Genomic DNA, 15,984 nt, shown 5'->3' on the forward strand with positions numbered 1-15,984 from the left:
TTTGGAGGAAGAAAATCCACTGGGACAAAAGCTTCCACAGTCTCAACATAATTTATAACTTATTATACAAGGAACAAAATCTAATGTACTACCACTATTTTTAACATCTAGCTAACAGCTCATTTTACCGAAAATTTGTTTGATAGTATTTTAATTCAGGAAGTCGAGTTTGAGACTGTTCATATCTTGTGAAGCACAAAGTTCAAACAGAATTTTAAGAACTAAACTCAGTGTGTTAAGGTTGCAGAATCAAGTGCATAATCTTCAAGAAAATGCACAGACACTTTTTGTGGAAACTTAACAGCCCTCCTTGTGCATCTGTTACCATAGTCTTTCTCAATATCAAGTCATGATGTGGATGTAGTAGATCGAAATCCAAACAGATCATTCTATAATTGTTTAGAATGTGCATTCGGTAAGACTCCTGTAAACGAATAGCCTACTCTGCCATTTAAAGACCATCACAAGATACACGATCAATCTGAATTAAGACTGTACATCAAATGTGAATTCTAGCACTTGAATTTCGCAGATATGAAACTATGTTGTGGCTTATTGTATACAATGTCTTTATTTCTGTTCAAAAAACACAAATAGAAATTCCATCGGGTGGAAGCATACTGACCCCCTGTACGGGTCACCAGCAGGAATGGGATCTGGAGCTTTAGATCCATGGCACAGGCCTCTACCCCTTGAGCTAAAGGAGTAAATGAAAGCAGCAGGAGGCAGCTATCCTCTGTGAGCCAGCCAGTGGTTGGAGACATGACATGTTGCCAGTAGTTTACCTATTTATTTGCTAGACAGAAAAAGAATATTAGGAATCAGGATTTGGGAATCCTACACCTGAGTTCAGAAGGCCATGGGATTTAGCTGTTTGCTGTACTATAGTTGACCACTTGCATTTGAACATTAGTTCTGCTAAACCAAGGGAAAAGTGAACAACTCACAGGTATGACATATTAAGGACACAGTATTTGCTCAATGAAACTTCATTTTTTTAAAAAGCTTTTTACAATCTTATCTATAAAACAAAGACTACAACATCTTCTGCCTCCTTAGTAGTGAGTGAAGCCTTACTCAATAAAACTATTACTGTATACACAGAATTATTTGTTTCTTTCCATTAGATTGCTAAACCTTAATAGCTTTTAGACCAGTTTGTTTTCTTGAAAGAAAATAGGCAGCACCTCACAATACGCTTGTAGCCGTGCTTCCAACAGAGAGAAGGGTAACGGGAAGATGTATAACCATGCAACAGTGATCGACCACAGAAATTTTAAACATGGCTTTAAACTGGCTCAGCATACGTATTTGTCTAGACTTTGGTATATTTTTAGGGAAAGAGCAAAAAAAAATACGTTTCTAACTCAGCAAGAGCCACTTGGTCTAAACCCCATTGATAACAAAATCTCTTGAAACAATGAGATGGGAACCTGAATTTAATTACAACAGCAAGACTACTTTCCTACTAGCCACACCGAGGGAGGTAACAACTGTTGCCCAAATTTCCCCAGAATTCAGCCCAAAGTAAAGGAACAGCAAAGAAGTAGAATTAGAAAAGGAAACTACTTCATAAGGTGAGTTTTAGCTGACTGTTCCTCTATTGCTGTCAGCTCATCAGCGCTAAATACTGTGACCTACTTTGAAGACTTCCAGGACTAAACCAGAAGATTTGGAAAACTTATAAAACTTACATGAGTATGTTCATAAATACAGTTGTCAATAACATCTGCAAGAGTTGCTCCTTCATCCAACAGGCCAATGGAGTAATTTGCATCCTCGAGAAATCCTTTCATCTCAGCCGTATTCCACAAAGCCGACAGTCATAAACCAAGAAACACAAGGGATGGGCTTCCAAGCCTTAAATCCGGGTCCTTAAATTATGCAACAAACTGTACAAAGAAAACATAAATCAATGAAAAAAGAGGCACAAAGCACACTATGCCACTATTTAAAAGTCACAAGCAGTAACACACATACACTCTCTACAAAAAATCAAATATTTTTTTATGCTGTCCACCTTCCATTTGCTGGGGATAAGGATAGTGCAATTCTACTGAAGCCAAGAATAAGGCAGAAGCTGCATCTTTTAAATCTGATACTAACGTAAAGAAGAGTAGGAAACCACTGATGCAAGTCTGGTCTCGAGAAGCATCCCAGACTGTATGCACACTGATCTGTGTTGAGCTTATGCAAACTATGAAAATACTGCAAGTGTAGCATACTTGTACAAACACCTCAGCTCAGCTATTCTTAAGTATAGCATCTTAAGTGCCATTAGTATTCAAATATGCAACTGGAAGACTGTCTGTCATACAACATTTCTGAATTTGTTAAAGAAAACTTGGAGTTTATTGGTTAAATGTTAGCACTGATATTCGTCAAGATTCACATTTGTGTTAACATTATGTTTTTTGTTTAGGTGCTCGTTCATAACCATTGCCTTCACACACTGTATTTATTTATTTTGTTGTTTTGTTCTGAAGATTACCTACAACACTTAAAAATCTTCAGTAGAGGTTAACAGAAAGAAGCCACTAGCTAGAAGCAGTTTTAAAAATTACAATCTCAGTACACAGGAACAGTATTAAAAGAAAGAAACAGTTATAGCCTAGCTATACTTGCATCTTGTTTATCCTCAAACCTTCACTGTAAATTAGATCTTGTTTATAAGCAGTGTTTTCCAAAGACAACCTGAATCAACAAAATCCAAAGACAGAAAATACTGTTAAATATACAGTCTTAGAATACAGATTAAATACTCCATCTCAGGTGAAAAAAATCAGCAGAAAACTACCAACAGCTGATTATATACCTTCATCAGCCTTACTTGATGAATACAACAACCTGCAGTTTACATTCCATTAAGTGGTAGGTTTTGTTTAAAAGCAGTTTATTAGCTTAGAGCAACAGACTGACCAGACTTTGTTTCAATTGTCATCTTTACAACTAACACAAGACTGATCAAAACCAGTCAGCTAATTAGATTCCTTCTTTACATGAATACCCTAGACGACTTCTAATCTCTCAAGAGAATTTGCACGGTATTTATAAAAAAAGAGATGGTTGTTTTCTTAAGGCACCTGTACTTGTCCTTAAAATAACAGAATTATTTTCTAATTAAAAGTGTTGATAGAAACCAGAAGCATTACAGACGAAGGTAAAAAATGCTTCACCAAGACTCTAAAAGCTAAGAAGATAATTTTGACTTCAAATGGTCACAAGGCCATGGTATTAACTGTCTCACACTACTTCCACCACCTCCCTACAGTCAAAAAAAATATCCACAATTCACAACATAAGTTAACATTGTTAATATGAACAAAGTTACTTTTGCTCCAGCTAATATTAAGACAGCTAAGCAGCAGTTGCTCAGTAACAGGGAAAAGAGCCCGCAGTGTTGCATGCTCTCTGCCTAACTCAAGTATGCCACCTATGTTTCTTAAGAGGAACAGCTACTGCCAGGTGAATTTAACTCAGCAGCGACAAGATTTTTCAGTTATATTCAGAAACTGAATGATACAGACAAGTGCACTGGGTAAGAACATACTTGTCTCACACATACAGTGAGTCAGTCATACGCTTATTTAACTGAATCCTGAAGATCTAAAACAATCATGAAAGAGCAAGATAATTATCACATTGATGTAAGGATTTAAGTTACAATTATAGAAAGAATGACTAGGTGGTAGACACTTTAATAACCAGGAAAAACGTTTTCAGTCAGTCACATCTCAGTTTAAAGTTTGTGATAACAGCTAAAATCCATAGAAAAAGACATCACCAAACAAAAAAAAAAAAGACAACGTTGTGAACCAAGATGGACTTCGAATCAGTGAAACAAACACGAACACAACAGTCATGTTTATGTAGCTACTGTCACCCTCTTCAGGGTACAGGTACTTCATCAGATTTGGTAGCTGATTGGCACAAAACTCCTCAGCGCGTTTACTTCCATAAAATATCCATGATTTCCAGGAGTATCAGAAATGGTTTGGTTTGGGTTCCCCCACCCAGAAAGAAAAGCTGGCATCAGCATTTTACTGAAAATTTGATACAGTTCTGGAATATTCAAAATGTGAAGATCAAAAGAAGAAAAAAGCTAACAGCACAGTTTAATTCTTTTAGCACATAATTCTTTATACTATGACTTAAACAGCCTAATGTTTAACTAAGTTTTAAAGAACTTCATGCATCCTCAGGAACTTGCTGGTTGTGCAAAACACATTAAACTTTTCTTCTACAATAACAGCTCTTCTATTGTCTTCTTGCAAGACACATACTACCCAAAGAGGAATAAGTAAACAACCACTCTGAACACATGCAAGAGCAAAACGATTTCCATTTGCAACAGATTATTCAAATGTAGATCTATTAACCATTCAAAAACCGCAAGTTTTTTTAATCCTTTTGTGACACTGAGGACAAATGTGCTTTATACTTCATCTAAATCTATCATATGTTTTAGAACCCATCTAACCTGTGCTGGAACTTCCAGAAAAGTTCAACAAAACTCAGTGGTAACATTTTGACACAGTAAAACTCTGTAGAGGATGAGCTTCCATGATCCCAGTTCCTCTTTCCCCCTCCCTGCGCACATCCGACCAGTAAGTACTGTAAGTACCTGTGACTGAATGCACGTGAGAAGTGACTGGGGCTGGCAGAAGCCTCCTATCTGAGCTTCTTTTTGTTTATTCAAGTTGGACAAGCCCTGTGTTTCTGATCATAAGAGCACAATTCCCTGACATATTGGACAAACCTGTTAAAAAACCTGAAAGGCAGAACTAAAGCATTTTAAGGATTTATGTATATACAAGGGTACTGCTAGCTAGATTTTAAAGTTTCAGGGGTTTTTGTTGTTGGTTTTTTTTTTTTCTACTGCAAGCCACTTCCTACACTCTGAAGCGTGCACATGGTCCGGAGTGCCTTCCACTGAATGAATACACCCCCCTGCCCTGCTGGGAGGTCTCAGTACACCCAGTGGAACCCTGAACGAGCACTCAATGAGTTTTTAGACACAGACACATACACCCCTCCTGCAGCCCAATTGCTTGTGCCTCATATTTCAAATGAAGCAGCTGGATTTAAACAACAGCTAGCTCTTTTTCTTCAAGTCTTGGCGTTCATCCGAGTTACATGGAGTAGATTTAAGCTAATTTTGCAGTACTCTTAAAAGAAGGGTTTTTGCATAGTTAATGACTGTGGTGTCTATAGTTGCCCTTTTACTTTTGGGGGGATCCTCAGGAGGAGGGTGAGAACTGGTTTAAGTAAAGCACAGTGGGGTGGAAGACTCTTTAGCACTAGCACCCCAAACCCAACAGCAACAAAAAAATGCTTATCTGGCAAGTGAGCAGATTAAGTCAAAGTTAAGCCTAAGCCAAAAAATTTTAAGAAAAATCTATGTTTGAGAGCAAAAGTAAGCATATTAGCAGGCTGTTCCATAAAGAAATGGTAAAGACATTTGTGTTTTTTACTCAACTAATTGACCTCATCAACTCTGAACAACAGCAAGGATTAATCCGGCAGCCGAGAGCTTTTTGTTAGCTTTGATGACGACCACTTCCTAAATCTTACAGTCAAGAGGCAGGGACGAAAAGGAATCCATGCTAAAACAGATTTAATAAAATAGCTTGCAACAAGCCATAAACAACCTACTATAACCTCTCCTAGGCTGCTTTCTAAGCTTGTCCACAACATTTAAGCTTTTCGTTTAGCAAAATCCATCTAGTAAAAAAGCTAACATCAACTTCTGTCCTCAGAGTCACAGCCCATTCATCTCCTCTGTGATTTCTCCTACTCCGGAAGAAATGACATCTTTTCAGTCTTGTTGAGAACTAGATAGGAAGAATACTCTACAAAGAGAAAACTGAAATTCCTACTAGCACTGCTACAGCACAAAACAGCACATACTTGAGAAATGTTTCTTTAAGGGGTTAATACCTGCAGTAGGATTTGGCATTGTGCTATAACCTCTGTTCTGACTGGCTCCCCTCCTGAGGGGGGAGGACAATCAGTGACAAAATTTGGGAAAGATCAAATGAATATATGCAGAAGGGAATCGAGAGAATGGTTCAGAACTTCTTCTGTGTCTGTAAGGTGAGTCAGAAATCATTAGAGTACAGAGTTCAGTCCTTGCTGAAAGTGCTGACTTGCTGGAAGTCATGATTTGACAGACTTAGTGTGGTAACACCACCCATTTTACCACCTGAAATGTTAAGTCTGCATAGTGCTTCAGGACATGTATTTTAGGGCAAACAAAAGCTGTCAAGTGGTATGAGACTTCTACACAGGCATGCAATTGCTTTCTTTGAAGTAAGCATTACATCCTCAGGCTCTTTAGGGTTTAACACAGTAACTTTCCAGATGAAGAACTTCAAGATAAAGTTTACATGTTTAAACACTGCAATTAATGCAGACATCTGGAATAGAAGAAAATTAAAATGCTCTGAAAAGTGACTAACTAAACACACACTTGTCATATGCAAGCATCTATAATACACACATTTTCAATTTTTTTTTTCTTTATATTGTCAGAACTACATAATGCTTGGCCTGAAAAAAAACATCACCTTGAGGTTTGGGTCTTTTATTAAAAACTTCCTCTGCAAAGAATAAAGTCTCTGTAAACGAAACAGGCTCCCATTAATGCCTATCAACTACACATCTTATTAAACAAAATAAATATTTATGAGATTAACAATTATGCTGATGCAAAAATCATCTCACATTCCTTCCAGTACTGGTTCTTCACAGCTAACAGACCAAAAAAGGTCTTTGTCACTAACATCGGCAATTAAGTGCAGAACGGGTATATTAGAAGAGTAGAAACACGAGTCATCTGTTTGCAGTGCAGGAAATGACTATTTATAATGGGAGTATCTTTTAAAAAATATTCCAAGGTGCCATTTCACCAGCTTACTTCCTTACCATTCAGTTAGCTAAACACAGGCACTAACTGCTGAGGCAGGTGTCTATTTACAATGGCAGTGGACATCGTGTGTTACCCAAGCTGCCTCTCAGTACAAGTCCACTGAGGGTCCTGGCAGACTCCCTGTACAGCTTAGGTTAGTTGCATCCTACCATTCTCTCAGCAGTACCCCACACAGTTAAATGAGCACTGTAACAAGAGCATCTCCGCCAAAGTAGGCAAACAAAAGGAGTAGATACTAAAAGACAATGCCCCATCTGAGATCTTCTACAGGAGCCATGCCTTCAGGAACCTCCTTCTGTTTTCTTGAAGCCTGGATACATTACTCAAAGCCAGTAAGCTAGCAAAGCTTACAAGTGAGTACGTGTGTAAGCGCATGTGTACTTTGATGGTACTATACCAGCACTTCTCTTTTCATGAAAAGTGCAAGAAGTTACCTCCTTATCCTATCCTCTTACTTCGTCTGTATTAGTATTTGGCCTTCCCATTGACCCCCAGCCCTCCTGTTCCCCATCTGCCACTCCCCTTTAAACTAAGTCATGAGCGCTTTAAAGGCTAGCCAGTTCAGATAACTACTGCTTCCACTTGGCATAGGCAGGGCTTGTTAATAGATTAGATTTCCATCACTAATTCTCTTCGTTTCTGATCAACCAGATGTGGCAATAAATAGAACAGACTTTCAAAGAAGCAAGACTTCAGACCACAGTTGCCAGACTGCTCAGGAAGTCAGAGCCTGAAGAGCACAACAGAACCAAATACCAAGTTCTTCCTTGGCTGGTGTAATACAAGGACAAAAGTGGGAGGGAGAGAATTATAAAAAGGAAGCAAGTTTAATATGAATGTAAGTACACCTTCAGACAGAAGAGTTTTATTTGAGTTCCACTGTAACATAATATTAATAATTATATTTAAAAGCTCCTTTGGCCTTTTTCCCATTAAATCACTTTGCAAGTTGAACAGGACTCAAACCACCAATTAGCTGGCTCACATCTTAGCTGTGTTTGAGGCAATTACCTGTGCTTCAGCACACCAGAACAGGTACAGATTTACTTGCACACTACTGCTACCTACATCACCACTACATTCAACACTGAGCTACATACATTTGTGTGCAATATATATTTTACTGAACACATTATAGATCCAAGATCAAAATAAACACAAAGATCATTCACACATTCAGCCAACAAATACAGCAAATCCCGTGGCATCCGTTCTAGGACAAGCTACACCTTGCACTATTTGTCACAACAGCCTACCAGTTAGAGAAAGAATTATCTCAAAGAAAATACCAGAACAGCCTTTTTGAAAAGAAAAGCTTCACTAAAAGCCAAAATTCTTTCGAACAGTTTGAGAAACTACAATGCATTTATAGTACCTGAAGATTTTATACTTTATTCACTCCCTCCTAACAATTATTACACCTTTCCTATCTTTTTACTACTTTATTCCTGTTGAATAGATGTCATGCAAGAGTTCCACCTGCATACAAGAGTGAGCAAAAACTCAAAAACTGAATGAGAGGAATAATTTTCTCTGATTTTTCGCTCATAAAAATCATGTGACACCTACTAAATAACAGTGATATTCAGAGAATTTTCAGTGTGAACTGTATTCACTTGAATAGAGCAGTCATCTACATAGAACTAGATATATGCAGTTAATTCAGTAGGTTTCAAACAAAACAACAAGAACATAAACTCTGACGTTAAAGCCAGAAATCATGATAAACCAAGCTCATCCTGTGACTCCTTTACTTTAGCCAAATGAAAATGCCTTCAGCTAGACAGGAAAAAAAATATCAGCTTAACTCAGATACTACAAGGCTATTGTTAAAACCACATAAAGCTATTGTTTTATGTTAACAGAACATGATAACCACATACATGCCAGAGTTTTCTGTGCTCCTTATGATCAGCCATACACATTCATTTACTTTCAGTTATCATGGGTTTTGTTTTTCTTTAATAACTATTTGCCTCTTAAAAATGTAAAGGCATTTATAATTGGTACACGATTTCCATCCAACACAGAATTCCACATTCTACTGTAGCTCAACTACAACTATTTGTGGAAGTGGACAGTAATTAGCAAATAATGGAGACAGGCATTTGGGAAGGCACACCCTCTATGATCGGCATTAGTTACTGTTTACAAGAGCAAGTTTTAACTATTTCAGTATAAAATACCATAAGAAATCAGACAGTACTCAGCAAACCATGATTTGATCCTAACAGTCACGCAGCGCCCGTTCATGACTTCAGCGTTACCACTGAGAGACTGAAGTTACAGCCTTTCATTTTAGGATTCCTGCAGTCAACAGTCCTAATTCAGAAAAGTGACTCTATTTACAAAGTTTACTCACACACATGTCTCAAATTCATCAGATAACTCTGCTGAGAAAAGTATTAGGTGAGTAAAAATTATAGTCCTCCCTTGAATGAAAGCCCCATATAATATGCACGCCACTGTTTCCAAATTCTGATAATTTACATCAAGACAGTTAACTTTCTTATCAAAAAGCCAATACATGCTGTTTGTACTTCTGGAAGTGCTCATCCTCCTGCATACAGATGAAAAAAAGAGACAGAAAAGAGACTTACATGGACAAGTTAGGAGATGGAACCCTACTATCATCAGCTAGGTTCCCAAGGTGGCTCAGCGTTGAAGTCGAACTGTTCTCTATAAAGCACTTCTCCTAAGCCCTCTGGATAGTTGTAAACTTGATCAGAGATTTTGCCCTGTGGGAGAGAATGCGTAACAAAAATAAATTTCATAGCCAGAACAAAATAAATTTTTTTTCTTAAAACAGGTAACAAACACATTTTCAGTAGTGCTTTTAAGGAGGCTTGCAACACCCCACCACAGAAGTTTATAATCACAAGAGTGACTGTGAACTCTGAGCCAGAACATCTCAGCCAAGTCAGATGTATGAAGAACTGCTAAAGCACATGAATTAGGCACATGAAACTGCTTGTTTGTACTTATCTTTCATAGTCTGAACTGGAATATTTTCAAAACTAAAGGCAGAGAGATGATCCTGCTTTGGGGTAGTACGCCTTAATACTGGACTACCCTCCCAGCAGTGTTTTTAACCCTGTAACCGCTACGATTCCTCTCCTCCCCACTTCCTTTCTATTTTAGAATTCCCTTGCCATGTTCTTCCTCTGCTATGAATGAACACAGCATGTGGGTGAAAAAGCTATGTGGGTGAAAAATAGTGCATTATATAGTGACACTGAACACCAACCAGACAAATCCAGAGATGAGCAAGACAGTAAAAAGAAAGACTTATGCTTGCCATCAGGACTGAGGAAACATTCAGCTGGCCCTTAAAGGCTATTACACACAACACCAAAGCAGTATTTTAAAGTACAAGGCTAGCTTACCCAAATTAAGGTAAAACAATCACACAAAACAGTACAATGAACATTAGTTGTCAAAGAAACATGAACCAGTCCTGCTGAGAAGTTATTCCTTCTAAAAGGAACTGTCATTTTCATGGAATTAAATACAGCACCGAACTGGTCATGTGTCAACCCAACATACAACAAAGTTTCTACAAATTTACTGTGGTCTATGGCATGAGACATGGAATGTACCAACCTATTGTAAAAATAAATCTTTGCTGCTCTCATTATTTAAATGAGACTACATGCACTGACTACAAAAACCTGGCTTCTGGGAATCGCTTAACCCAAATGATCATCTTTTTAACCACACTGCAGTTAAGCAAACTGCTGAAGTGTATTTTTCCACTTATTCTTCCTATTTAAAAACTAAACTAGTGTATGCTATAAAGTACTGAATTATAAACAGAGTGAATGCAACTGGAGGGTAACTTTCACAGCAACTCTACAGAGCAATCTCTTCAGCTTTACCATATAAATTAGCATCCGGTAGCATATAATATTAAAAACAAACCTCAAGTCTTCAAAACTAATTGAGATACTAAGAAATTTTGCCAGCTAGAACTAATGTATATGCAGGGTATTTAATCCTAACCCTTTCTTCCACTAAAGCAAGTCAGTAACATTTACTTCTCAGAGTATGCACACAAGAGTTTCAAAAGCTGGCAACTCTTTCCTTTTGTAAAATTAACTAGTAGCTCCACTATTTTCTAGTGCTGTTCTGATCATATTTAAGAACTTGTACAAGTTTTCTAGTGATTATGAATTAAGTTTACCTTCCCAGCAAAACAAGTCATTAAGAACAGGTGCTTCTAGGGACACCACATGGCCTGTAGTGTAAAACTTAAAGCCACACTTCAGACAAGTATCACCTGCAGTACTATTACAATAGTAGCAAGAGTAAACCCTGAGCGGCACTGAGTTCTAATTGTCCTTCAGAATTTTTTACATGAGACTTATTTATCTGAAGGATCTACACAAATGTATAGAAAGTACTCTGACTGCCCTTTTTGTGTCAGTTTGCCAATATTAAATATTCAGAGAGGAAACCGTCCAATCTGAGCCTTTCAAATCATAGTAATTTTACTCTGCTTTAACCAGCACAAAGAGTTAATTTGCTCTACTGTGGCAGAGCAGGACTACCATTTTAAGTAGCAGAAGCATATTAGATGCCCATAACCCACACAGACAAACTCAGTTTTAGTAAAATTGCGCATCTGATCAGCCACAATGAAGCATTCATTGTTTAAGGGTCTTAAAGTGGGTATAAAAGTGTTCTTTGCTAAACAGCAAGCCTTGAGTTACAGGAATAATTGACAAGGCAGCTTTGCCTTTTAATACTCAAGTGACACCTATATGCATGCATTTATATATTACATTAGTATATTCAACGAGCAGGTGTCTGAAGTTTGACTGCAGCTCCACCAGCAATGCCGTACTTCATAGTGTTACTATTCAAATAAGGAAGGAATTAGCCCCCAAGTCGCCCACAGCACATAGTTTTGCCAAAACAACTGTGTCCGCACAGCAAGCCCCGTAAGCACCCACAGCCCAGTCAGGGCCAGGCCCTTCCCAGCTCACTGGCCCCCTCAGCTCCATGTCTGATGTGGACAGGCCTACAAAACCAGGCACTGGTTCATTTTTTTTGGAAGAAAATGATCCACTGCATCTCTCCATTTCCACAAAGAGACCCTTTAGTGACCTGAGCTAAAATATCTGTGAACCAAAGCCTAGAAATCCAGCAATATAATGACCTCACATATTTACACCAGCTGACAGACTTGGTGGCACCGAAGTTACTCTGCTCCACAAAAAACCCAATTATTCTTCTGTTACAACAGGCCTTTCCCAGATCAGCCCAGGGCACTGTGGCAAGGAGGTCCCCGGGAAAGAGCAGGTCCTGAAGGGAGCGCAGGTCCCTGAGGAATTCTCCAGTCAACCGCACTCTTGCTCCTGTGCTACATCAACAGCATTTTGAACCGAAATTTGCCATTATACCCAAATTAGTCCATTACACAATTAAGCCTTCCTTTCAGGAAGGGACGGTCTTAATTCCCTTCCAGAGCACTCTGTCTCTCTTTTAATTGGAGAGATGGAATCATTTCCAGACTGTACAGCGCAGCATTGCTGCAAACACACACCTGCATCAGCCTTCCAGCACAGGGACCAGCAAGTGGCACCAGCTGCTTGCCCGGGGGCCAGCGGCAGCACGGGAAGGCGGCAAGCCTGCCTCTTGCCTCCAGTAAGACTGTCCCCACGACAGAAACATCCCCATTGCTGTTTGGCACCAAACAACACCCTCCCCCTTCCAAAGTCTTATAAGACCCCTCTTCTTCTGGGGTTTAACAACCATCCCCCAGAGCTAAAGGCGCAGCGGGAGGGATGGGGGGGCACAGGCTGACTGGATGGGGGGGCTCGGCCGGCAGAGAAGGGAGCCCACCACAGCCTGAAGCACACGGGGAGGGGGCTGCCGTGTCGCAAGCATCAGCCACGGCAGCAGCAGCAGCATTGTTCACACGGTGACAGGAAGGAAAGAACTAGACTGGACCAGTCCAGACTGGAACAAACCCCTCCTACCATCACCATTATTCACAACCCCCTACCTCCCCCCCAGCACCACTGCCTCCCACGTTTATCCAGGGAAGAATAGCGGGCAAGTGCAGTATGCTCAGAGCTGAAAATCCAGCAGCCGGGGTGGAGGCAGAAGTAGTGGGGCAGCACCCCCCCACCCCACCGCCAGCCCACTGCCACACAGCCCCAGCCTCACGTCTGGCTGAGAAGGTAGCAGGTCTAACCCAATTTATTGGGCGCCACATGGTGTTTTCCTTTAGGGTGGCTATATTTGACTGGGACTACACAATCGAATCCTGCTCGGTCACCAGAGACTGCTGCAGAGGTCTGACACACAGCGCTTCTCCTGCCTACTGGCACATGTCGGCTGTGCAGGATTTTGCACTGCAGGAGACGCACTTCAGAAAGGCTCAAATGAAGATTTAAGCTCACTTTCTTCCCTCTTCACCATGAGCGGGGTCCCCCCCAGCACAGATATGCATCTTCCTGGGCTCTGAAGGAGCCCAGACTGCCGACTGGAAAAGACCTGCAGTGCTGCCTAGTAATGAGCCATAACAGCATCCTCCTCAGCCTCGCCAGCTGCCCCACGCTCCTGCCTGTGCGCCATCCCCCTTACACGCAGGAACCCCCACACGGTGCTTCCAGCTCCCCTACAACCAGCGACGGGCACCTCTGCAGACCTCTCACCGCTACAACCAGCAACGGGCACCTCTGCCGACCTCTCACCAAACAGGGAACAGCATGGCAGTGAGCAGACGCACGCTCAGGACACCCAGACACCCCAGTGCACACGCTTTACACAAGCGCCCAGCCGGCAGCTGAGCAGTGACTGGACTCTCTTCTCCGTACTTTCCGATGGCCCTCGGTACAGCAGCAGCCAACTGGACCACAAGTACCAGCAGAGGCAGCCAAGCCAAGGAGGCTGAGGCTCAACCAAGAGACTTCCAGAAGAACTGGTGGCACCAAACCTGCTACTGCCACACGAACAGACCGACCACAGGGAGGGGGAAGATGTGCGTCCTTGAGGCGACCAGCAAACACCCCTGGCAAAGGGAGGACACTGCGAACAGGAGGGAAGGGCTACACTTTCTGTGGTCCCCCCCCCCCCCCCCCCGGCCCATCTGCGTGAAGGCAATTTGCCCTGTCATCCCAGCGCTTGTCCTGGAAAGCGTCACTTGTGCAATGCCCTGACAACTTGTGCGGGGCCCTGACAGCTCTTGCACTGCCGCCCTGCTCCTTGGTGTGCCCCCTGTCCACCATGCCGAGGAGGACGGGGGGAGCCTCAGGCAGGCACCGCTCAGGTGAGGGGAGAAGAGGAGCGTGACAGCGGGCGCTCGGATGGATGCCCACGGTTACAGACACACAACATGGCCTCTGAGAAGCAGGCGAGGAGACGCCGCGGCCGTGCGACCAGCGCTCCTCCGGCTCCTCTGCCCCCCGCCGGCCAGGCCGGCCTCCCAGCCTGTCACACAGCTGCTCCCCCCGGGCCCGAGGGGGCTCCGGAGGGGAAGGGATCCGCCGAGAGACCTGCGCGGCAGCCAGTGCTCCCGAGCCCCGGCAGCTGCCACAAGGCGAGGGGCCGGCACGCCGGGGTGCGGGGAGCCCCGCTCCCCGAGAGGTGCAGGCGGGGACGCTCCTCGCCCCCTCCCCAGGAAGGGGCACGCTGCGAGAGGCAGCGGCGCCCGGCGGGAACGGGTCTCCCACCGCGGGGCACTGCCCCAGCTGCTGAGGGGGAAGACACCGCACAGCCCCCCTCCGCAGGAATCCGCCATGTTAGGGCGGCCGCCGAGCTCCCGCTCCCCGCGGAGCCGGCGGCCCCGCCGCTCTCCCGCACCCTGCGGGGTCGGGGCAGAAGGAGGAACGGCGGCCCCGGCGCAGCCCTCGCCCCGGTCCCCGGCCTCCCCCTCCCGCCTCGCCGCCTCTCACACGCACGGCTGTCCGCCATGTTAGCGCGGCGGCCGCTGACCCCCTCCCGCCCGCCGCCACCGCCGCCCTCCGGGGCGCGGGGGGTCCCCGGCGCCCACCCGCCCCCCGGGCGGCGGCCCCGCATCGCCCGGCGCCTCGCTGCGCGGTGGGGAGAGGGGGAGCCCGGGCTCTGACTCATCGCGCCGCTCTCCATCTGCCGCCGCCGGTGGCAGCCGGTCTCGCCCCACGCCGCCGGGCGAACGGAGAAAGGGGCAGCGGGAAGAACCGGCCCCATCCCCCTCCCCGCCCGGCACCGCCACGGCGGCGGTGCTGCCCGCCGGGCGCCCCTCCCGGGTGCCGCCGCCACCGTCCCCCTTCCCCTCCCTGCACCGGGGGCAACAAGGGCCCGTCCCCCCCCACAAGCCCCAGGGAGGGGAGAGCTCCTTCCACTCCCTCCCGCCGCCGGTGTCAAGGGACGGCCCGGCCCGCTCCGGAGCTCGGGGTGGGCGTCGCCGCCTCCATCCCTCCCTCTCGCCGCCTCCCCCGCGGCGGGACCCCTGGCCCGGCGGGGAGGCCGGGGGCGCTGTGACCCCCAGCACCGGTACTCACGTGAGATAACGGCCCGAAAGATTTGGTAAATCGTCTTCTCTTTTTAGGCGGAATTTTTAAAGAGGGATGTGGGAACCTACAGCAGAAATACAGGCGGCGGCAGCGGCGCCTTCCAGGGCCATAGGCTGCGGGGGCGGCCGGCGGGGGGAAGCGCAGCGCAGCGCCGGGACGAGGGGGCACAGGCAGAGAGAGACAGAGCCGGAGCGGGCCGGGGGCGCGGGGCTGCGGCAAGTGGGGACGGAGACGGGAGCACGGCTACCGGGCGGCGAGGCGAGAAGAAGGGGCTGCCGCCGGCAGCGCTCTTATAGGGGCGGGCGGGCGGGGAGGGACCGGCGCCACGCGTCAGCGCACCGCGGGGCGGGAGGCGCTGCCGCCGAAACCACCCCCCCGGCGGCGGGCGGGCCGGGGCGGGCATGCGCTGAGGGGCGCCGGCGGGCAGGAGGACGCGGTGGCCGCCGCACGGCTGCGGGGCCCGCTGGCCAAAATGGAGGCCGCCTCCGGGCCGAGCTGAGTCGGGTCGGGCGCAGGTGCCGGCTGGGTTCGGGGGACGCGGCCCACCCG

The 15,984-nt window shown here is 45.0% G+C and overlaps 1 protein-coding gene across 1 annotated transcript in view; it reads right to left on the minus strand.

The window, feature by feature from the left end:
• AZIN1 (antizyme inhibitor 1) overlaps positions 1-15,692 on the minus strand; it is a 28,999-nt gene extending 13,307 nt beyond the window's left edge. Inside the window, exons 1-3 of the mRNA XM_063327314.1 lie at positions 15,424-15,692; positions 9,532-9,669; positions 1,695-1,892 (exon numbers count right to left, since the gene is read on the minus strand). Coding sequence (XP_063183384.1) covers positions 1,695-1,796 — 102 coding nt within the window. The 5' untranslated portion in view covers positions 1,797-1,892; positions 9,532-9,669; positions 15,424-15,692. The remainder of the gene's footprint in view (positions 1-1,694; positions 1,893-9,531; positions 9,670-15,423) is intronic.
• Between the last annotated feature and the right edge of the window lie 292 nt (positions 15,693-15,984).

Source organism: Chroicocephalus ridibundus, chromosome 2, assembly GCF_963924245.1.
Source record: "Chroicocephalus ridibundus chromosome 2, bChrRid1.1, whole genome shotgun sequence".
NCBI classification, from domain to species: Eukaryota; Metazoa; Chordata; class Aves; order Charadriiformes; family Laridae; genus Chroicocephalus; species Chroicocephalus ridibundus.